The sequence below is a fragment of the Mastigoproctus giganteus genome, chromosome 2 (genome assembly GCF_048544385.1).
Source record: "Mastigoproctus giganteus isolate SK-2022 chromosome 2, ASM4854438v1, whole genome shotgun sequence".
Taxonomy (NCBI): domain Eukaryota; kingdom Metazoa; phylum Arthropoda; class Arachnida; order Uropygi; family Thelyphonidae; genus Mastigoproctus; species Mastigoproctus giganteus.
In genome coordinates, this window is record NC_143576.1 from 198,416,581 (window position 1) to 198,441,856 (window position 25,276).

Here is a 25,276-nt window from a genome sequence, read left to right on the forward strand (position 1 = left end):
ATGAATGATATTAAATATTCTCTATATTAAATATTTTAAAAATTTGGGTCTTTCGTTTTATTCCATGGTTGGTGGAAAACACTAAAAATTATAGTATGAGTATACCCAACCCCAGAGGCCTATTTGAAGAACTATACAGGATACAAACAATATTTCTGTTGAGACTGACCAGACAGGAAATGTGTCAAAATATTTAAAGTAGTAAAATAAAGTCTGTTCATATATAAAATAAAATGGAAAAATTCTTCCATTCATTCAATTTTTTCATTTTTGGAAATCCTAAATCTTCGAAGAGAAAATTACCATATCATACCATTTCACTGGTTTTTGGTGTTTTCTTTCTTTTCCTGTTATTCTTTTTTCTATATAAGCAGACTTTATCTTATTACTTTAAAGTTTTTAAGTCACATTCTCTCTATCTCTCTGGTTGGTGTCAATAAGAACATTATTCATATTTCACTCCTGATCTTTAAAATGGGTCATTATAGTTTAGTACAGTTTTCAGCCCTTCTTCTGTGTCTGCCATTTGGAACTCTCCAATTTTGCCTCTCGTCCTGTCAAGTTACCCAAAATGCCCTGTGTTTGTAACATTACTTCCTTTCCTTATTTGTTATTTGTTATTTTGGTTTTTAGGAGCATTAGCAACTAAGGCCATATTGCTCCGGGATATGCAGTGGTCATTCCCTGACCTTTCTGCATTCTCCGTAATTTGGTGGTGATGGGCTCGAACCCCGGTCTAATCAAGAAGCGTGTGCTATGCACTGCTGCTCCTTCCCACCTGGCTACGGAGGCGCCGCTCCTTTCCTTATGTTTAGATTTCACCTTAACTAAATTTAATTCCTTTTTTACCATGTATGTTTACATTGCTTTGTTTTCATTCTTATGCTGTTCAATTTAGTGTGTTTTGCTCTCTTTAGCTTTTATGTATTCTCTAGTCTAATATAATAGTCTTTCCAATACATTCTGGCTGTATATTTTTATATTATTGCATGAACATGCCTTCACTATTTCAGACTTTGTTATTTCTGCCCTTTTGCTTGTTTTAAGTCACTTTGCTTTTATGTCACCTATTATTTTAAACATATTCTAAATTATGTATTCCTTGGTTCCTTTCCCTCAAAATTAATTTCATTTTAATACATTATTATTTTGTAATTATGGAATAACCTTTAATATTTCACATTTGAAATAGTCAAATATTTTATTCTTACTAGAGGCACTGCACTGTCTTTGAATATTAACATTCTGTTCATACATTTTCTCTTTTATTTTTTCACAGCTTTGAGCATTTTGACAGTCAGGAGTGTGTTTGCTTGTTGGTTGCATAGCATCAGGACTACAGTCACTCAACACAAATTCTTCTGAGCTTGAGGGCTATCAAAACACTGTGTTTATCCTTCACTCCTTTATAGCTTCCCCTTGAAAAGATGGACCACGGTAGCCAAATTTTTCATCTATTCTTTGCCAGGTATTTTCATCTATTCTTCATTAGGGGACCTTCATTTCATTCAGTTAACTTTCTCTAGATTTTCATTTTCAGTTTGCTATGGCTTTAGCCAGTCAAGGAGACATGTTAAATGTAAAAATATGAAACCATTGAAGCAGAATGTCTCTTTGCAAGTTTATCTTTTCCAAAAATGCAAAACTAGTGAAAGATTTTTTCTCTCCATTCACTAGTTTTGCATTCTTGGAAAAGCTAAACCTGCAAAGAAACAATCTGTTTCACTGGTTTTCAGTGTTTACCTTCTTTTTAGGGTCTGTAGTCTAAGACATGATGACAGATGGACTAAAAAATGATGGACGAAGGACCCTTATAATGTCACTCGGTTGTCTGTCTATCTGTCTGTTCGTCTGTCACAGCATTGTATCTCTGGAACCACCCTATTGACTTGAAATTTTGCATGGGTTTGTACATCATGTGGGACAACATAGTGCCATATTGATCATTGTTGACAAAAATTTGTCTAAGAAATGGGGGGGGGGTAAAATGTGGTGGGGACAAGAAAATGTTGACAACCTATAGCTTTTTATACACCGTTGGAAAGAGCTCAGGTAGTGAGTAATGAATAGGTTTAAAATATAATTTTAAAATATTTTTAAAATTAAAATTGGTGGCGTCAGACAGGAAAATGTGAGTAATTTTTGTATCCTCCCCCTCTATTTCCATTGCTAATGGAGCTGAATATTTAAAAATCACATTAGCTATGTGTTATTCGATGTTTATCAAGGGAAAACTATTCCGATTGAAATCTATCATTTACTTTGTGTTAAAATTAAAAAAACTATTTTTTATTGAACTTCGATAGCATGCTTCTTTGTATTAAATAACTCTCCTTTTGGTGACAGAAAGGTTGCTCAATAGTTAGTTAATAATTCTATAAAGGTTGTTTATAAACTTTGCGACAAGAAGTATTTTTTAACAATTTTCAAAGCTGGAGTTGTCCTGGCAAGGAGGTACTCAGAGAGCCAGTGTTGAGGCGGTGGTGGTGGTGGGGAGGTACCTGCGTGGAGTCTTGCACAGCCATCACCTGCCAGTCACTTCTCCCCCAAGACTTTAATCGCTTCTCCAGGAAGAAGTCGGAGTCGCCTCTCCTACCCTTGTCATTCACAACAACTGGAAAGACTCAAATACACATTTTCGTTAGTTCCTCAGTTTTAGGCCAAGCCAGGGTACTAGAAACTTTTTTTCAATTACCATAAAGCTCTCTATTTGAGATAATACTACATAAATGACCATTCGTGACTATGGGCCCTTCATCCTGAGTGTCTGGCACTTAGTAATTGACCGATTTATTTCTATATACATGGACTTTATTTTACTACTTTAATTTTTATAAATTAGGCTTTAATACAAAAAAATTAATTAAATAAAAAATAATTAATTAAATTTTTGTATTAAGTCACATTTCTCATCTGGTCATTGTTGATGAAAATATTGTTTTTATTTCACTCCTGACCTTAAGCTGGATCTTAGATTTAGGCTATTTGTCATCTGGACATTTTTGCCATATTTGGGAAGATAATTTTGAATTTGATGTTAAAATTGGACTAACTATTACCAATTCGATTTTATGATTTCTACATTAAAATTTTGCCTAATTAAGTAATTTTTTTCTCAATGGGAGAGTTTTTCCACATCTTCAGTTTAGTCTAAATGCATCACCAGTGTATTTCCAAAATAAACATAAACCAATTTTATTTTAAGAAAAAAACAAAATGAACACAGTGGTTGTATGTGTTGGTTGCTCTTCAGTAAGCATATATTTGGCAGTTTGTGTCACATTTCCACAGATTATGACCATTATGTTGTTGTTATTTTTTTTATTCTTCAAATAAATTGGATTACACTCTTTTCAGAAGTGATCAATGATGTTTTTAGACTAAATGGAAAGTGTGGGACAACTTACCCATTGAGAAAAAAAGTGGCTGATTAGACAAAATTTTAATTTAGAAATCATAAAATCTAAATGGTAATATTTAGATTTTATTCAATTTTAGCATTGAATTCAAAAGTTTTGGCCCAATAAAACAAAAAAGATCCAGTCAACTAATTTCCTAAACTTAAAAATATGTGAGACAGACCCTGGCACATTTTAATTGAAATATTCTGTATACAAAGCATAACCATAAATAATTAGATTAATTTTATAAGGGCTGTTAAATGTAAAAATATGAAACAAGCAAAAAAATGTATGTATGTATCTAGTATATGATGATCCTATAAGCAAATGCTATAAATTCACATACAGATGAAGCATAACATGCAAACAGGCATAAATTAAAGCTCTTTACTACCCTAGGCTGCAGATTACTCTTGTCACCTCTCCCACAACCATACGTACTTTGATTCTTTAGCTCTAAAAAATATTCATATATTTATCTTGAAGCAAATTTTTTAAATTTTAAAATAGAATATAATTTTTTTAATGTAATTATTAGTCTATTAATTTGCTAACTATGCTAAAACTTACCTGTATTAATTTTAGAGTCCATGAAGCATGATTTATTAGTCCAATTTCAATGAGATAGTTAGCAATAGCTTCTTCTAATTCTGGATATGCTTGTTTGTCAGTACAGATTCCAGGGAACAAGTCATTAATCAGAGATATAAACAATGGTTCATCTTCATCAATCTATAAATATATGACCTTCATTAATGTTATCAAAATTGAACTGGAATTGAATTTGACTTGTTTTAAGCAAGCTATAATCCATTGTCAAATATTTAAATCAACAAAAGGAATAAATTGGGCAACTTTTAAAGTTAGTAAATTAGCATTAGCATTAGCATTAGTAGAGGCATTTGATGCAAGAAAGCAAGCTTATGCAGCATCAGCCAATAAAAAAAAAAAAAAAAAAACGCCACTTCCACTTCACCCCTCTGTTCGTTCAAAATACCTGTCCAGCTGAGCCTTAAACTTATTTAGGCTATCAACCTCCACCACAAGGGATGGAAGTCTGTTCCACCAACCAACCACCCGCTGGCTAAAGGCAAATTTCCGCACGTCTATCCTACATCTGTCTTTCCTCAATTTGAATTTATGCCCTCTCAGGTGATTTTTCTGAGCTAGAGGAAGAATCCTATCAGCATTGAGCATGCTTAAACCATTCAAGGCTTTATACACCTCTATCAGATCACCTCGCTGGTGCCCAGTCTCCAGACACTGTAATTTGCAAAACTTAAGCCTTTCTTCGTAAGAGCACCCCTTTGTTCCATTCACTAATCTTGTTGCCCTTCTCTGTACTCGTTCCAGCAGCTCTACATCCTTCTTGAAATGAGGCCTCCAGACCTGTATACAGTACTCTAGGTGTGGCCTGACCATCGCCTTATACAATGGAATAATCACCTCCTTATCCCTGCTGGAAAAATTCCTGTATATCATTGACAATACTCCATGAGCTACTCTTGCAGCCCGTCTGCACTGCTCAGAGAACTTCATATCTGCCTGCACAACCACCCCCAAGTCCCTTTCATTCTCTACCACTGTCAGTGTAGTACCACAGAGTTGATACGTTGCTCTGGGGTTGCTGTTTCCCATGTGTAGTACTTTACATTTATCAATGTTAAACTTCATTTGCCACCTCTCAGCCCATCTGCTCAACCTTTCCAGATCCTGTTGCAGCAGCATAGTGTCAGTAGTGTCCTTGACAACCCTGCCAACCTTTGTATCGTCTGCAAACTTGGACATTAAGCCCGATATACCATCATCAATATCATTTATAAATACAGAAAACAATAATGGACCCAACACTGAGCCCTGAGGGACTCCACTAATAACATCAGTCCACGATGAGCAGTGTCCATTGATTACCACTCTCTGTCTTCTCCCCCTCAACCACCCCTTTATCCATAGCAGCAATTTGCCTCCAATGTCACACTGCTCCAATTTGTGTAGCAGTCTTCCATGTCAACAGTATCAAAAGCCTTTCTAAGATCCAAGTATATAATATCAAAGTTATTCCCTGCATCCAGTTCTTTTGTGACTGCATCATAGTATCCAATCAAGTTGGTCAGGCAAGACTTACCCTTAACAAAACCATGCTGTGTCTGAGCTATAACTGAAGTCTTGTCTAAATGATCTTGCAGTGCTTCTTTAACCAGTGCCTCCATTAATTTTCCTGGAACAGAAGTTAAGCTCACAGGTCTATAATTACTTGTGTCAGCCTTTGATCCTCCTTTGTGAATTGGGGTAACATTTGCACATTTCCAGTCTATGGGTACCTCCCCTGAGTCCAAGGAAGCTCTCATAATTATGGCTAAGGGTTTGCTTACTTCCTTTTCTGCCTCCTTTAATATAACTGGATAGATCCCATCCACCCCGGGTGCCTTTCTTGTGTTTATCTTCAACAGTTTCTCCTCCACTTTACTCCCAGTTATTTCAAGATTCTGTAGCTTACTGCTAGAGTTGAATACACCTCTGGCATTCCCCTCGCTGAATAACTCCTCATGTGTGAATGTCGATGCAAAATATTCATTTAGTTTGTTAGCTACCTGAGCAGGATCATCAACACTTGACCCATCAATATCAAGTGGACCAATCTGATTCATCCCCTTCCTTCTAGAGTTTACATAAGTAAAGAACTCTTTGCTGTTTTTCTTTGCATCCCTTGCCAAGGATTTCTCGTAATCTGCCTTCGCCTGCCTAACCTCCTTTGTAACTTGGTTGCATATCAACTTGTATCTATCATAGGCTTCTGTGTCATGTGTTAATTTGTATGTATCCCATGCATTTTTCTTCTCTGCCATATGCTTCATTAGTTCATCTGACATCCATTTTGGCCTAAACCTTGAACAATATTTCTTAGTTGGTATGTAAAGCCAAGATAAGTTCTTTGAATGCTTCCCATTTTGAATTTGCTGTTGGTAACATCATCAGTTGGTCCCACTGTATAGAATTTAAATACTGTCTCAGTCCATCGTAGTCGCCTTTACGGAAGCAATAACCCTTCCCTTTACCCCTAATGGTAGTTACCTCTTTGAGTAAATCCCACTTCAGCACACTGTGATCACTGCCACCTAGTGGTTCATTTATCTGCAGATTCTTAATGCATGAAGAATCACTGCTGATAATCAAATCAAGAGTATTACTCCCTCTAGTTCCCTCCCGAACATGCTGATGTAGAAAACAATCATCCAATAAATCCACAAAAGTCCTGCTAGTGTGTGAGTAACCAGCCCCCAAATTCCAGTCAATATCTGGGAAATTAAAATCTCCCATTATAAGACACTCTGATTTACTGGCCCACTCTATTTCCCTGTACAGTTCCTTATTATACTCATCAGAGTCATTAGGCCTATAACACACTCCTACTCTCAATTTTGATCTCCCAATGTTTATGTCACACCAAACTGACTCCACACTGCACTGTCCAGCGATGTCGACTGGCTTCACTTCCTTGGTTTTTATGTGTTTCTTAATTAATAACATAACCCCTCCTCCCTTCCTATCCTGTCTATCCTTTCTGTAGACGTTGTACTCCCCAAATTGCAGTTCTGCATCCCTTATATCTGTGTGATACCACGTTTCTGATATCCCAACTATATCTGCCTTCGATGTTTTGAGCAATACCTCAAATTCATCAAATTTATTTACTAAACTCCTAGCATTGGTGTACACGCAATTATACCTGCACCTGTTTCTATTCTTAGCTACCCTAACACAACCCATGTGTTTACTTGTACCGCAATGGCTCCCAGCAGTCTCTGAAATACCATGCATCTTGTTTTTCAGGCTTCTGCTCATTCTAATAGAAGCAGTGCAAGAATCTCTTTCACCTCTGCCAGTGGCTACTGTCAATCTATTGGTCTTTGTCTCCCCCCAAGCTAGCAGTTTTCCGACCCACCTAACACTGCTTCAATAGCATCAGCAAATATTCTTGCATCCTTTCTATTTAAGTGTATCCCATCCCTGTAGAAGCAATCTCTCCTGTTAACAAGTACAGTCCAGGCTGAAAAAAATTCTACCCCTTGAGCCTTGCACAATCTTTCCAGGACCGAATTGATCGACAAGGCTCTCATCATATACTCCCTCCTATCGTGTCTGGGCAGAATTGCAGACACTTTCAAATTCAACCCTAATTCTCGGCTTTTGTTCAACAGTGACCTGTACTTGTTAAGTAATTCTGCCAGTCTCCTACTACAAATAAACATGAATCATTAAAATAATCAAGTTCGTTTATAAAAGCATAGAGGAAATTATTTTTTAATGATTGGTTCATGAACTGAACAACATAAATGAAACAATTATTTCATAAGTGTAAACATGAATGATTGCATGAATCCCATAATAAATAAACTAAATTCTGTTTATACTCCAAGAGTAGTTCATAAGATAATGAGATAGTTCATAAGGCCAGAGTAGTTCATGAGATAGAGAGAGAGAATAAAAGAAATATCACCATATTTAGTAGTAATAGTCTTGAACCACAAATTTTTACAAGGAGTTCAATACTAACTCTGAATACTTTGTGAACAAAAACAGTCCACAGAACCACTATAAAGACCACCTTGATATCAACCCTTTTTTCTACAATGAAGATCATCCATAAGATTTCTGTTTACCTTTCATTCTTAACAGATATGCTAACTAACGAAATCTCTGATCACCGGTAATCAACTATTAACAGCTTTACTTAAAATAAATAAATGCACAAGGCATAATACTTTAAGAGTTTGGTATCTATATAATATCGGTGTTTAGATACACCATAGATAACTCTTAATAAACTACAAAGTAGTTGTTGTAGGCATCATTTGCTTTTTCTCATATTGTGCTCTGCCTTCACGACGAGTTGCCATGATATTGCACTACTTCGAATAAGTAACGCTTCACTAATAGAGAAGGCTATTGTTACTTATTCTCAGTTGAGTACCACCACCCAGACAGCACTGTTTCACGGCTATTGGCCGATCATGATCGGCTATTGGCTATTGGCTGATCATTTCAAATAAGTAATGCTAAAAGTCTTCACTAAAAGAGAAGACGATTGTTACTTATTCTCAGTGGGCACCACCACCCAGATGGCACCATTTCAAGGCTTGTTGGCCTTTCATCAGTGGGTGAGCAGGTACCCTGGTATTGCAGACATGACAATCCAGTTGTGAAGATAATCACACAATATGAGAGATGTTTTAGGCCAACAAGCCTTGAAACGGTGCCATCTGGGTGGTGGTGCCCACTGAGAATAAGTAACAATAGTCTTCTCTTTTAGTGAAGCGTTACTTATTCGAAGTAGTGCAATGCATGGCAACTCGTTGTGAACGAGGAGCACAATATGAGATACAGATAAAATGATGCTCTTTCACACTACAAACGTAGTTTTTTCATTTAAGCATTTTCTATGGTGTATTTACACCAATATTATATAGATTATTTACACTCTTAAACATATGGTGCCTTGTTGCATTGACTTTCACTCAAAGGAAAAATAATGTAGCTTAATAACTAATGAATAATTAATATAACATATGTGTACATGGACAGAAAGAAACAGAAAACTGCTGCTAAATGTTGATGCAGTCAATAATTGTGCTTAAAGATTTTTATATAGATAAGAGTCTGACAGCCACCACAGTTTTCTTGGTAACACGAATTGCCTCTCATAATTTGATTTATAAAATGAGAGGGACTGAAAAAAAGAGAGTGGATTAATGTGAATTAAAATATACAACATAAATCTTTTCTTCAAAGGAAATAAACAAATAAAACAAATCTTCAGTATTCATATTCCTGGAAATTAGAGGCTGTTTGTTGTGAAGTGTAAATGCACAAGTATTCTACACAGGAAAATTATACTGAAAATTACAGGCCAGAATAGACAAATATGCCCAAACACCAAAAGTGGCAACAAGAAGAAGAGCAATCTGTCTACTGAATTTCTGAAGATCACAGTTTTGATCCTGACAATCCAAGATCACCATTACAGAAACTCATCTCAGAAGGAAAGAATCCCTGGAATCACTGTATGTTCAAATCAATCAATCACAATATCCAAGGAAAGTAGTCCATTCTCTCCCCACAAGTGTATCTCTGATTGTATACCCACTTATTCTTTACCCCTTCTTCCTCCTCCTCCTCCTCCTTTCATTATTTAGCCTGCTATGGTGATTACAGATCTGTATCAACTTGAGTCACTTGCCCACAACAGACAACCAACCACAAACTGTTCTACTTCCTCTTTTCAAACAATCACTATTCACTTGCACCAGAGAACCACTAGTCAAGTGACCCAGTACATATACACTCCAATCAATAGGCGACATCTGCTAGTGATATCACACTGCTCTGCAATACTCAGAGTAGTGTTTTTGTGCTTGTGTTAAACTGTTCAACTTTGCACTTTTTTCCTTTGTATTAGCTACTGAAATGTGGAAGTATCTTTTTCATTTAGCATACATTGATGATAAAGATCTGAAAAAATAGAACAAAGAATTTGACTACATACATACTTAAAGCTAAATGAATTGAATTATTTATTCCTTTCATTACATGCAATACAGTGTTTATTACCATTAAATGGATGAAGTTATAACTAGTAAATAAATATTACTCACCAGTTTAGATAAATTCATGTTCCTTAACACTCGCATCACAATTGTGGATTCTGAATCAGTTGGATTTGATCTCCTCACAGATCCAAGAGTCCTCAAAACAGACAAAATATTTCTGAGACCAAAATCATAGTGCACCTGTAATATACATAGTCCAAGACTCAATAATGTGAGTAAATATAAGAACTTTAAATATAAACAATGACAAGCTAGGCAATGTATGCAGTGTCTACTTCATTGACATACAATTTGTAATGAAGTGAACTCAACTTCTTATAGTACTTGACTTATTAAATCTGAAATATAACATGTAATTCACTTTTCTATGATTAATAAAATAAGTAAATATTTATACATTTAGTAAACTGATAACAAAAAAAGGGAACTCTTTAATAAAAAAACAATAATTACTGTCTTCAGGAGGATCCTTTTCCCAAAATTTGGAAAATGGCACTTCTGAGAATTATTTTAAAAAAACCTGACAAGCCATCCTCAGATTCCAAGTCATACAGGCCCATTGCACTGCTGGCCAACCCGGGAAAACTCTTAGAACAATTAACAGATTTAAGAATTCAATACTTAATTGAAAGTAATCAACTTCTTTTTTCTCAGAAATACAGATTTTGTGCAGGCCAGTCCTGTGAAAATGTGTTAGTTGAGCTCACTCTTCCCACTGAAACTTCTTCTGCAAAGTACGAGCTTGCCGTTTTTGAAGACTTCGAGGACACTTTTAACTCCTTCTGTTGGGAGAGCATCCTCAAATGTATCAGATCTGCTGACCATTCCCTTCAACTGTTTCAACTCATATGTAGTTATTTTCAGGATTGCCAGGTTCCTCTAAAATCTAACATCAGCATATCTATAGGAACGTTGTTCAGAGATGTCCCTAAAGTTCCATCCTGGGAGACCCTTATTTGGAACAAGGTATTAAATGATTGCTTGTATTAAATGATTGGCTTATGTGCTAATTTAACATGCGCATGTCATCGCTATGCCAATAACTTTACTATTGTCCGTGGATGGTCTTGGTTTATCCTGGAACCCTAACTCCAAATTGTTCTCATGGATCTTGTCTTCTAAACTATTAAAAATAAACTTTCCATAATGTGTCTGGCCAAGACTAAGATGGTAGTCTTTAAAGGAAAACTTAATCATAACAGGCCCACTAAAATAAAAATTAACAGTATTCAGCTACCTTTCAACTCTTGAGTTAAATATTTAGGAATAATCATAGATGTTAAAACTAATTTTTGACTCTCACCACAAGCATCTCACAAACAAAAAAAATTTTTACAGGCTCTTTAATTAGGATTTCCATCTTGATTGAGATTTGTTAAGAAAAACTTTAAAACTTTATTACAATTACAATGCAGTTTTTGTTCTCATAAAAACTTGCTGTGCCGGTGCATGGTTTCATTGAGTTTCCAACAAGCAACAATCAAAACTTGTCTCTCTACACTGAAGCATGTTAGGGACAATTGTCAGAATCTGTAGAATTGCTTTGTGTCTGCAACCCTACAAGTTGTTGTTGTTGTTGTTGTTATTTGGTTTTGAGGAGCATTAGCAACTAAGGCCATATTGCTCCGGGAATATGCGGTGGTCATTCCCTGACCTTTCCACATCCTTCGTATTTGGTGGTGACGGGCTCGAACCCCGGTCTAATCAAGAAGCATGTGCTACGCACTGCTGCTCCTTCCCACCTGGCTACGGAGGCGCCTAACCCTACAAGTGCTGGCTGGAACAATTCACTTCCCCCCAATTTACATCATGCCTTCGGGAGAGTTTATTATCACATCCAAAACAAAATATCTACTGAATTCCTCAGACATCCACTAAATTCTGAGCAGTGCATAACTAAATTCTCTTGTTCTTGCATTAGCAATAATTGAATTGTATATTAATTGAATGCAAATTGTATTTGGACTCAGGGGAAGTCCCCACAGACTGGAGATGTGCAAATGTTTCCAAAATTCACAAAGGGGAGGGGGGAGGATCAAAAGGTAACACAAATAATTACAGACCAATAATTACAGACAGGCTGTTAGAACAACTCATGGGGATTTTGTCCAAGATATACAGCAATTATTCAGACACAGCTTGGGTTTGTTAAGGAAAAGTCTTGTCTGACAAATTTGATAGGATATTATGATGTGGTTACAAAGGAACTGGATGCAAACAATAATTCTGATATCATATACTTGGATTTTAGGAAAGTTTTTGATAATGTTGCACATGGATGATTAATGTACAAGTTGGAGCAGTCTGGCATTAAGAGCAAGTTGTTACAATGGATAAAAGGATGGTTGAGTGGGAGAAGACAGAGAGTGGTAATCAGTGGCCACTGCTCTTCATGGACTAATGTTATTAGTGGAGTTCCCCAGGGTCCATATAGGGGCAATTATTGTTGTGTTCTGTATTTATCAATATTGATTAAGGTATATCAGGCTTAATGTCCAAGTTTGCAGATGATATGAAGGTTGGAAGGGTTGTTAATGACAGTACACTACTGCAACAGGATCTAGAAAAGTTGAGCAGATGGGCTGAGAGGTGGCAACTGAAGTTTAACACTGACAAATGTAAAGAACTGCATATGGGTAGCAGTAATCCCAGAGTAACGTACCAACTCTGTGGTACTATGCTCAGGGTAATGGAGAATGAAAAGGGGCTGGAGGTAACTGTGCAGCCAGATATGAAGTTATCTGAGCAGTGCAGACAGGCTGCAAGAGTAGCTCATGGGGTCTTGTCAATGATACATAAGAATTTTGCTAGCAGGGATAAGGAGGTGATTATCCCCTTGTATATGGCAATGGTCAGGCAATACCTTGAGTACTGCATACAGGTCTGGAGGCCTCATTTCAGGAAAGATGCTGAGCTACTAGAACAAGTACAGAGAAGGGGAATGAGATTAGTGAGTGGAACTACTCGCAGCTGTTACGAAGATAGGCTTAAGTTCTGCAAATTTCAGTGTCTGGACACTAGGCTGTTGTTGTTATTTAGTTTTTAGGAGCATTAGCAACTAAGGCCATATTGCTCCGGGAATATGCGGTGGTCATTTCCTGACCTTTCTGCATCCTCTGTATTTGGTGGTCACGGGCTCGAACCCCGGTCTGATCAAGAAGCGTGTGCTACGCACTGCTGCTCCTGCCCACCTGGCTACGGAGGCGCCTCTGGAGACTAGGCACCTGCAAGGTGATGTATAGGGCCTTGAATGGTTTGAGCAAGCTCAATGCTGATGAGCTTCTTCCTCTTGCTCAGATTCCACACCTGACAGGCCACAAATTTAAATTGAGGAAAAACAGTTGTAGAATAGATGTGCGGAAATTTGCCTTTAGCCAGTGGGTGGTTGATTGCTGGAACAAACTTCCATCTGTCATTGTGAAAGTTGGCAGCTTAAATAAATTCAAGGCTAAACTAGACAAAATTTTGGAGTGAATGGATGGGTGAAATAGCAAGGGTTTTTTTTTTTTTTTTTTTTGGCTGATGCTAAATAAGCTTGCTTCCTTGTATCTTATATATCTACTAATGCTAATGCTATTTTCTCAATTGTATAATATCTATATCTAAACCTTCCTTCCCCCCAATATTTATCACAATTTAAAATTAAATTGTGATAAATATTAATATTTTCTACTGTAAATTTTATTTTTATTAACTATAACTTGATTTTATTTAATTTTAACTATAACTTGATTTTATTTAATTTTAACTTTTTTCTTAATATTAAATTTAACTTTATATTTTTATATATCACAATAATAAATATGGTATTAAAACTGCTTTATTGACTCAGTCTTACTTTAGGTTTATCAACCAAAAGAAGGCTAAACAAAAACTTGAAGTAAAACAATGAAAGACAATATAAATAAAAACTTAAAACTATAAAATCCAATAAAAAAACAGGAAACATGAAATAAGAATTCATAGCTGCCAACACATAGCAGTTCTGCACTCCAACTTCATTCTCTAAGCAACTGATATGTATTTAAAAACATTTACTATATAAAAATGATTCTGGTACTAGTTAACATTTATTTTATTGAATGAAGATATATAATTGTCTATCAGTTAAGAGATCAGCTGTGTGCAGTGGCTTAGTCTTTGCATGGCTCTACTCCCCTCTTCAGCTTCCTTCCCCCCATTTTGCAGGTTTTTAATTTACATGGTACTTTTCAGGAATGCATCTGCCATGCAAATCAAGAAATAATTTCATTTTTTTCATCATTTTCTTGTTATCTATCTATGTATTTTCCAATCTGTGATAAGAGTTGGTTGATTTAGAGATTTCTTAGGCACATCAGGAACTATGGCCATAGTGCACCATGTGATAAGAGAAAGCTGAATCTACTGAAATAAGAATTGAAGCATGGGTGTATTGCTAGACCTGCTGCTGACATAAAAATTTGTTTCTTAACATATGGCACTATTTTAAAGTATGCATTCTCATACAAGACATACCCAGGACTTTTAAGGTAAATTTTTCAGAAACAAATCATGTAGTACTTGAATAAATTCCGTATTTCATCTGAAATATCTATTAGCATTTGTTCTATATTATGAAGGGCTATGTTTCTTTTTTTTTTATGTTACAAAAAAGCCATGTTAATATTAAGAATCCTTATTTTTTAATCATAAGACTTTTATACTTATCATTACTCTATACTAAATACCTGTTTAGTGAGCTGTTCTTCACACAGTTTATAGAGAGTGAAAAACTTTCTGGCAAGTGTAATATTTTCTAGAAAACCACAACTAGCCAGTTTAACTCTTATGATAATTTGCCGGTCAGGAACCATCATAGCAACTGTGCGAAACTGGATCTTCAAATTCTCTGGCAATTCCTGACGTCCTGCATATCCTGGATTCTATAAATTTCAAAAGTAAATATTAGCAACACTAAATATGTTTAAGAAAACCATACAGAATCTTCTCTGATTTATTTACTTGAAGAAAAAAACAAACTTGACATGCACTAGACAGAAAACATTTAAACTGGCATCCAAATAAGATATCAGCTAAGAACTCTATTATGCAAGTCACAGCACTTTACTGTGTTATATTCAGAATTGCTTAGTTTGTTTTGATGTGTTTTTTATTCCACAAAGTGTTATACATTTCAATTTTTAATTGTTTAAAATTTCTGACTAATCTCAATATCAATGCAAAATCCAATTTCAAGCAAAAGATGCAATTGCCTATGCACCAAGGAAAAGAAAGCAACTATTAATTTAAATGTTTACTAAATGTGTAAAGCATTTTGATGCCTATGAATGCACAAGTTTGAAGAATGGCTTGGCTACATTTGAATTGAAAATAATCTCAACAAAGAATGCAGTAGTATTTTCCTGCAGATTAGAAAAACTCACTTAATATTATAAGGAGCTGTGTGAAGATAAAAATAGGCTAGAAAGATACCTGTTAACCCTCTTTGAGACTGATTAAAGAAGCACTGCAGGATCATCTAGACAAGACTTCAGTTATAGCTCAGACACAGCATGGTTTTGTTAAGGGGAAGTCTTGCCTGACCAATTTGATTGGATACTATGATGCAGTCACAAAAGAACTGGATGCAGGGAATAACTTTGATATTATATACTTGGATCTTAGAAAGGCTTTTGATACTGTTGCACATGGAAGACTGCTGCACAAATTGGAGCAGTGTGGCATTGGAGGCAAATTGCTGCTATAGATAAAGGGGTGGTTGAGGGGGAGAAGACAGAGAGTGGTAATCAATGGACACTGCTCATCGTGGACTAATGTTATTAGTGGAGTCCCTCAGGGTTCAGTATTGGGTCCATTATTATTTTCTGTATTTATAAATGATATTGATGATGGTATATCAAGCTTAATGTCCAAGTTTGCAGACGATACGAAGGTTGGCAGGGTTGTCAAGGACACTACTGACACTATGCTACTGCAACTGGATCTGGAAAGGTTGAGCAGATGGGCTGAGAGGTGGCAAATGAAGTTTAACATTGACAAATGTAAAGTACTACATATGGGAAACAGCAACCCCACAGCAACGTATCAACTCTGTGGTACTACACTGACAGTGGTAGAGAATGAAAGGGACCTGGGGGTGGTTGTGCAGGCAGATATGAAGTTTTCTGAGCAGTGCAGAGGTGCAAGAGTAGCTCATGGTGTATTGTCGATGATATATAGGAATTTTTCTAGCAGGGATAAGGAGGTGATTATTCCCTTGTATAAGGCAATGGTCAGGCCACACCTAGAGTACTGTATACAGGTCTGGAGGCCTCATTTCAAGAAGGATGTAGAGATACTGGAAAGAGTACAGAGAAGGGCAACAAGATTGGTGAATGGAACAAAGGGGTGCTCTTACGAAGAAAGGCTTAAGTTTTGCAAATTACAGTGTCTGGAGACTAGGCACCAGCGAGGTGATCTGATAGAGGTGTGTAAAGCCTTGAATGGTTTGAGCATGCTCAATGCCGATGGAATTCTTCCTCTTGCTCAGAATAATCACCTGAGAGGGCATAAATTCAAATTGAGGAAAGACAGATGTAGGATAGACGTGAGGAAATTTGCCTTTTGCCAGCGTGTGGTTGGTTGGTGGAACAGACTTCCATCCCTTGTCGTGGAAGTTGATAGCCTAAATAAGTTTAAGGCTCAGCTGGACAGGTATTTCGAACGAACAGAGGGGTGAAGTGGAAGTGGTTATTTTTTATTTATTTATTTATTTATTTATTTATTTTTGGCTGATGCTGCATAAGCTTGCTTTCTTGCATCAAATGCCTCTACTAATGCTAAATGCTAAAAATCTTTATCTTTACTCAGGCCCCCAAGGAAGGGTGAGGTTTTCTTGAGAATTTAGCTACAAAAAATAGGAGTAATCTCTCCTATTTTTTTCCTCAGAAATTTAATTCCTACAACTATGCCTTTTACATCAATTAATCCTCAATAATTAATAAACACACTGTTATTTTTCTATACAGTCACCATCATTTTCCATGAACTTCTGCCATCTCTGAGTCAGACACTGTATTCTAATCCTGTAAAAGTACTTACTCTTGTTCTGGAAGGCTTTGCAAACACTGTGCTTGAGCTAGTCATCGTCCACAAAATGGGTTCCATGGAATGCATCTTTCAGCAGGATGTAGTGGTGATAGTTGGAAGGTGCAAGATCTCTGGGCTATGAGAAGAGTGAGGAAGAACAATACACCCCAGTTTTGCAATGGTCTCCATCATGTGCAAACTGGTTGTGGGGTCGTGCATTGTCATGGAGAAGAAAAACCACATTAAGGTTTATGTCTGGTCGAACTCTACAGATGCAGACTTTCAACTTTTTCAATGTTTCCACATGTCACTCTGAGTTGATTGTGGTGCCAAGCTCCAAGAAGTGCACAAGTAAGACCCCCCAATTTTTGTCCCAAAATATTGTCACCATGGCTTTACCAACAGAAGGCCTTACCATCAGTAAACTTTGATGCAACATGAAGCTTTGGCCCTAAAATGCTTTCTGTCTGATAACTAGTTACACACCATCAGGTTTCTCTCATATTGTGGAGTTATACTTCATAACTGGCTTGTCATCATTGTGACACCAGGGTACCTGTCCACCCACTGATGAGAAGTCAATTCAAAATGGTACCATCTGTGTGGTGGTGATCTATCTGCTGAGAATAAATAACAATAGTCTTCTCCATTGGTGAAGCGTTACTGATTCGAGGTAGTGCAATATCATGGAAACTCATTGTAAGAATATTCACAATATGAGATATACTTAAATGATCCCAATTTAACTACTTTAGTAGGTTGCCATGTACTAAAATGATGGATTTGCACTAACCTGTACATCAGCCTTTGAATATTCAAACTGTCAGCCTCAACTACCTGTAAGAGCAACTTGTTCCAGCAATCAATGACTAACTGGCTAAAAGAAAACTTCTTATTATCTATTCTTCAAACAGGCCTCTGAGGTTGGATATATTCATATTGTAGTTTTAAATGTTTTCCACCAACCTTATGTAGAAATAAAACACAATGAAAATGAAAACTGGGATCTTGATAACTATGTATTTATAATAAATTATATTTGACTGTATTTACAATAAATTATATTTGACTGTATTTACAATAAATTATATTTAACTTTACAACTAAAATATATAAAATATACATTAAAATATACTGGCTTAAGAACAATAAAACCATAAAATACATTAAAATATACTAAATTAAAAGGGATAAAATCATAGCTTTCGAAGGCTCCTGCCTTCTTTTTCAGCAGTATTTTTCTTTGTTCTGCAGTGCATCATTAAATACCAGCAGGTTCACGGTACTCATCACGTGTTTCATTCCCACATGTTCCGTTCTCTTGTGTTATGGAACCTCAAGTGGTTCGGGAGTGGGTCATGTGAAACCGTTCATACATGCTATCCTTCAGTACCTAAATATCTGTTTATATATAGCCTGTTATGGCAAAACTGGCCCCAGGTCTATCAGTGCCCTGTGTGAGATTTTTTGGTGCACCCTCTCCAACTTTCTATTAAGTTTATGCATTATATTTTTAATATTAACTAAAAATATTTACTTTTTTATTTTAAAAAAGAAACAATGTATGCAAATCCCTGTAGGATAGAATCAAATATAGCATTTAGGAAATAAATAAATAAACCACATTTTGCAATATAATAATGTTATTTATTATAATATAAATCATATAAATGAATAAAACACGTAGTATAATTATTTAATATAAACTCCAACAAAAATTCTTTATAATTCTGTATAAAAATCATCAATGGGTAACTAGTAAATACTCAAAGATTCAAAAATAGGATGGCATAAATAACTATCTATTAAATCAGTCAAAAGTAAATTAAAGTAAATTGACTAAAAAGTCTCAAAATGACTCAAAAATAGAAACACATATTTAGTATTAAGAAAAATTGACTTTCCTAGCTTTTTTAATAGCAAAAGTTTTAATTAATTCTGAAAAAATCCAAGTTTTGGACTATATCATTTTTGATCGAAAGGCTGGCTAGTGAACTCAACCTTTCTTGTGACACAGATGATCCCATATAAGTTTTTATTAATTTCAATTTTGAGAAGCTTCTCTCGCCAGTAGCCACAGAAACTGGTGTGGTTAATAAAATTCTCAAAGAAACCCATATGTTGGGATATAGTTCTTCCAGCTTCATTTTCTTAATAAAATTCAAAATGTTGCACAGAGTCACCAGGTTCTTTAAAAACTCTAGATACTTGTGTCCTGTGTTACGGACAGTCTGTGCTGGAGCAGTCAATTTCTTGAGTGACTGAGTTATATCTAACAAACTGGCAACTCGGTGTATAAAATATGCTATCTGCTTGTTAATTATATATTACATAATAACATATAATATTATAATGATACACAATATTATTAAGTAGTACCTACATAAAATTATGCAAAAAGATAATTAACTAATTAACTATACCTGATTTATAAAAGTTACTTACCATAGTCAAAAATATGCCAAATTCAGCATTCATGCTAACTACATCTCCATCTGAGAACACAAACTGTTGTCGCCTTTCTTTTTTACAAGAGAGTACAATGGCTATTTGCTGAGCTGCCACTGACAATACTGGAAGGTCAATACGATTAAATTCATCAAAACATCCCCATGATCCAGACTGAGCAAGTCCTGTAAAAATGATTTCAGTAACAGAGATAAAAACATTAACCATATATTGGAAAAGATTCAAAGGCCATGGATATTATGTACTGTTTCCAGATTAGTAAAAAAAAGTCAGTTTTTTAAATTTTATTTTTAAAAAAATTACCCTTGCCCTGTTTAGTTTTTTGAAATTTAATTCCAACAAATAACTGCAGCAACATATAATGAAATTAAGCTTTAGAACTATTAAAATAACAGAAGTCAATCATGCAAGGTACAAGTCACAGGAAAAGGAAAATAAATTTTTAAAATAAGTGAGAATTTAGGAAAATGCTAACTTTACACAATTTCATAACCACAGAAAAGCCAATTTATATAAAAATAAACAAAACAGTTACTACTGCTTTCCCCTTTTTTATCATTATAAAGTTTTATTTTATATTTCCAATGCTTTATTTCTTAGTTTCTCTATACTCATGTTAAAGATATACAATCAAATTTGATACACAGCCACCTTCTCATAGTGAATTCCAGGTTTCCAACAGTACAGAAACAGAAAGGATAATTAGTAATCTTGAAGAGCTTCAGTGACATCAGTAATTATCTTGTGGTGCACCAAAAAAAAGCTTGAAATATGCAATAACCATAACTTAAATCATATGACATCTTTCATGTAGCTGTTTGCTTGTTTCAACAACAGTTATCCATTGAAGCAATCTGGAATTCACCACGAGGAAGTGGTTACATATAAAATTCTCTTGAAGCAACATTTCCCAAGAGTGATTTGTCTGCAAAAAAAAAAACTGTTCGCAAAAAATATATTGTATGTTTTCAAACTTTCCAACTAGCTGGTCTATAATGCAAAGTTTTATTTACCCAAAGGGTGTCCACACAAGTGAAGACTGAATATGTGGGCTACAGAGCACTGTAACCAGGCACCTTAAAGGGGAGGGACTTGGTTCAGATCTATAAGGCTGTGATAGGGAAAAGAAAAATGAATGATGGCAATATTTTCACTATTATAAATGATTTCAGAACTATGGCAATAAAGTCAAATTATGGAGAAAGAAAGTTAAGACAGGTTTGTTTTAGCTAGCAAGTTGCTAATTGAGGTAAAGCTTGGGTAAAGTCTGAGAAATCTCTTCTAGAGAAATCTGATACACCAAGTAGGGTTTGAGCATGCAAGGCGAAGTATACAGATCTTGAAAAGGTACTTTTGGAACGGCTAATGATGATGCATTCAAAAAACATTCTCGTAGAAGGTAATATTTTAAAAGCCAAGGCTGAATCATTTGTGCATCGAATGGATATTGAAGAATTTAAAAGTTCAGATGGATGGTTCCAGAAATTTAAGACTCGCCATGGCCTGTCTTTCAAAAAAGTGTATGGTGAAAGTGCAGCCATGGACATTGATGTTACAAACAAATGGAAGGAAAATCATTTAAAAAATGTTTTGCTGACATATGACCACAATGACATCTTCAATGCTGATGAAACTGGACTCTTATTTTTAAATTGCTACTGGAAAAAACACATTTAAAGGCGAGAAATGTAGCGGCAGAAAAAAAGACCACCAAACAACGGATTACAGTTTTCCTAACAGTAAGCATGCCCAGCACAGACAAGCTCTTTCTTTTAATCATGCATAAATTCCCGAAACCTTTAAAACTTTAAAGGCTTGAAGACATTAGTGAATATGTATCGAGCAAACCAAAATGCATGGATGATATCACAAATCTACGAAGAATAGATCAGAGACTTAGATCACAGAATGAGTGAGAAAAATAGAAACATTTTGCTGTTAGTGAATAACTGCACTCCTCAGTGTTAAGTAAACAACCTACATGCATTCACTGTTGAGTACCTACCACCAAATATGATGTCAGTCCTTCAGCCACTTGAGCAAGGAGCAATAAAGTGTTTAAAGAAAAACTACCAAAAAATGCTATTAAACAGAATCGTGCTGTCTTGAAAGCAAAATTCAATGTGAAATCGACATTTGCATGGGATGAAATTGATGAAAAATTGATCGCCAACTGCATCAAACATGTTGGATTTATGCCTTGAATGATGCAATGTGTGAAATTTCACATGCTTCTTCCACTATTAATTGCAAAAAACAGTCTGATTATAGGGAAGAAATATTTGAGCATGTGCGTCATGACCCAAACTTACAGGAAAACTTAATATGCAAAGATTACACAGAAGTGGATGCAGACATTGAATGTTTCAGGATATGCACAAACAAATTACGAGGAACTCATTGCAGATGTAATGGAATCTTCAGAAATTTATAGTGGTGAAGATGAGGAACCTAATGTGGTTGAACAAGAAGTTTCAGTGAAAGATGCTCATCAAGGATTAGAACTAGTGTGTTGATTTTTTTTTTCAAGTGCAGCCTAACTGCAAAAATGAAATAACTGCTATCATGCACCTTCATAATTCCCTTTTTTTTTATACGCTTTACCATCGAAACAGCATGTTTTGGTGGTAAAGCATCAAAACATTTTAAAGCATGAAATAATTCTCTTGTCGTGTCTTGATAGGTATGTAGCCTATGTATGAAATTTATAATTTAATTGTAACCTTATTGCACTCTACAATCAATGCAAAATTTATAATCATAATTTTCCTGCGAAATATGTAGTACATATTATCATTACCATTAGTTGAGGCATATGATGCAAGAAAGCAAGCTTATACAGCATGAGCCAGATAAAAAAAAAAAGATTCATTTCGCCCATCCAGTCACTCCGAATGTTTGTCTAGTTCAGCCTTAAATTTATTTAAGCTATCAACTTCCACAACAACAGGTGGAAGTCTGTTCCACCAATCAACTACCTGCTGGCTAAAGGCAAACTTCCACACATCTATTCTACAACTGTCTTTCCTCAATTTGAATCTATGTTCCCTCAGGTTCTTAATCTGAGCAAGTAGAAGTATCCCATCAGCATTGAGCCTGCTCAAACCATTCAGGGCCTTATACACCTCAATCAGATCACCTCGCAGGTGCCTAGTCTCCAGATGCTGCAACTTGCAGAACTTAAGCCTCTCTTGGTAAGAGCACCCCTTTGTTCCTCTCACAGTCTTGTTGCCCTTCTCTGTACTTATTATTATTATTATTATTAATAGCCATATGGTGCAAGGAAGCCTGGGGCTTATGCTGCACCAAAAAAAAAAAAAAAGTTCCCGAGTTACCTTGAGAAAGAGAGAGAGTCAAAAGTAGAAGGGAAACACCAAGAAAGAGAAAAATGATGATATCCAGCTTGGGACCCTGGGTGTGCCAAGCCCATACTCACCAGATGTGAGTCCCTGTTCTAGCAACTCTACATCCTTCCTAAAATGAGACCTCCAGACCTGTATGCAGTACTCTAGGCATGGCCTGACCATTGCCTTATAAAAGGGGATAATCACTTCCTTGTTTCTGCTAGCAAAATTTATTCCTATACACGGTGTTTCAAAAATGATGGTCAATAATTTAAAGGTGAAAAGTACAAACTAAAATAAGCAAAAAAATCCCAGTGAACATCAGGCTGCAAATGAACCATTTTTGAGATAATGCACATTTTCTGTTATGATCCGCCACTGACTATGGGAGCACTAGTTTAGCAAAAAGCTGTGAATCCTTTGCTAAGGGTGGTTTTATTAAACATAAGATAATACATTTTTAATTTTTGGTTTCAGTACCACAGGATTTTACAGATGTTATAGGTTACAGGATGTTCTTTCTAACTCCCTTTCTCAACACCAGGTGTTATGCTTCTGGGTCTACCTGCTCATACTTACTCCATGTGCAAAGTGCCCATGTTTTCTAAGATGATGATGTACCCTGATGAATGTGCGCCTGTTGGGCTGCCTTCGGTGGGGAAATTCTTCTTGGTATAATGTGCAGTCTCAAGAGCACTGCCGTTGGCTTTACCATACACAAATTGCATGTCTGCATACTCTTTGTTGCTGTAACCTCTTTCCGCATTGACTATCCTTTGACAAGTACTTGTAAGCCTGCTATGTCTCAGAGCATTTAGAAAGGGGAAATGGGAGAGAATGAGCATAACATAACCTAAACTGTGTCAACAGTGTCAACTGTTGATGACCCTGCTCAGGTAGCTAACAAACTAAATGAATATTTTGCATCGACATTCACACATGAGGAGTTATTCAGCGAGGGGAATGCCAGAGGTGTATTCGACTCTAGCAGTAAGCTAGAGAATCTTGTAATAACTGAGAGCAAAGTGGAGGAGAAATTGTTGAATATAAACACAAGAAAGGCACCTGGGGTGGATGGGATCTATCCAGTTATATTAAAGGAGGCAGCAAAGGAGGTAAGCAAACCCTTAGCCATAATTATGAGAGCTTCCTTGGACTCAGGGGAGGTACCCATGGACTGGAGATGTGCAAATGTGACCCCAATTCACAAAGGGGGATCAAAGGCTGACACAAGTAATTATAGACCTGTGAGTTTAACTTCTGTTCCCGGAAAATTAATGGAGGCACTGGTGAAAGAAGCACTGCAGGATCATCTAGACAAGACTTCAGTTATAGCTAGGACACAGCATGGTTTTGTTAAGGGTAAGTCTTGCCTGACCAATTTGATTGGATACTATGATGCAGTCACAAAAGAACTGGATGCAGGGAATAACTTTGATATTATATACTTGGATCTTAGAAAGGCTTTTGATACTGTTGCACATGGAAGACTGCTGCACAAATTGGAGCAGTGTGGCATTGGAGGCAAATTGCTGCTATGGATAAAGGGGTGGTTGAGGGGGAGAAGACAGAGAGTGGTAAATCAATGGACACTGCTCATCGTGGACTAATGTTATTAGTGGAGTCCCTCAGGGTTCAGTATTGGGTCCTTTATTGTTTTCTGTATTTATAAATGATATTGATGATGGTATATCAGGCTTAATGTCCAAGTTTGCAGACGATACGAAGGTTGGCAGGGTTGTCAAGGACACTACTGACACTATGCTGCTGCAACAGGATTTGGAAAGGTTGAGCAGATGGGCTTCGAGGTGGCAAATGAAGTTTAACATTGACAAATGTAAAGTACTACATATGGGAAACAGCAACCCCAGAGCAACGTATCAACTCTGTGGTACTACACTGACAGTGGTAGAGAATGAAAGGGACCTGGGGGTGGTTGTGCAGGCAGATATGAAGTTCTCTGAGCAGTGCAGACGGGCTGCAAGAGTAGCTCATGGTGTATTGTCAATGATATATAGGAATTTTTCTAGCAGGGATAAGGAGGTGATTATTCCCTTGTATAAGGCAATGGTCAGGCCACACCTAGAGTACTGTATACAGGTCTGGAGGCCTCATTTCAAGAAGGATGCAGAGCTGCTGGAACGAGTACAGAGAAGGGCAACTAGATTGGTGAATGGGACAAAGGGGTGCTCTTACGAAGAAAGGTTTAAGTTTTGCGAATTACAGTGTCTGGAAACTAGGCACCAGCGAGGTGATCTGATAGAGGTGTACAAAGCCTTGAATGGTTTGAGCATGCTCAATGCTGATGGGATTCTTCCTCTTGCTCAGAATAATCACCTGAGAGGGCATAAATTCAAATTGAGGAAAGACAGATGTAGGATAGATGTGCGGAAATTTGCCTTTA

General features: G+C 36.3%; 1 protein-coding gene across 1 annotated transcript in view; it reads right to left on the reverse strand.

Annotated features, from left to right (window-relative positions):
- Positions 1 to 25,276, reverse strand: part of Dhc1 (dynein axonemal heavy chain 1) — a 620,756-nt gene that overhangs the window by 374,623 nt on the left and 220,857 nt on the right. Inside the window, exons 31-34 of the mRNA XM_090390121.1 lie at positions 19,505 to 19,692; positions 14,719 to 14,913; positions 10,055 to 10,189; positions 3,972 to 4,133 (exon numbers count right to left, since the gene is read on the reverse strand). Of these exons, the coding sequence (XP_090246247.1) occupies positions 3,972 to 4,133; positions 10,055 to 10,189; positions 14,719 to 14,913; positions 19,505 to 19,692 (680 nt within the window). The remainder of the gene's footprint in view (positions 1 to 3,971; positions 4,134 to 10,054; positions 10,190 to 14,718; positions 14,914 to 19,504; positions 19,693 to 25,276) is intronic.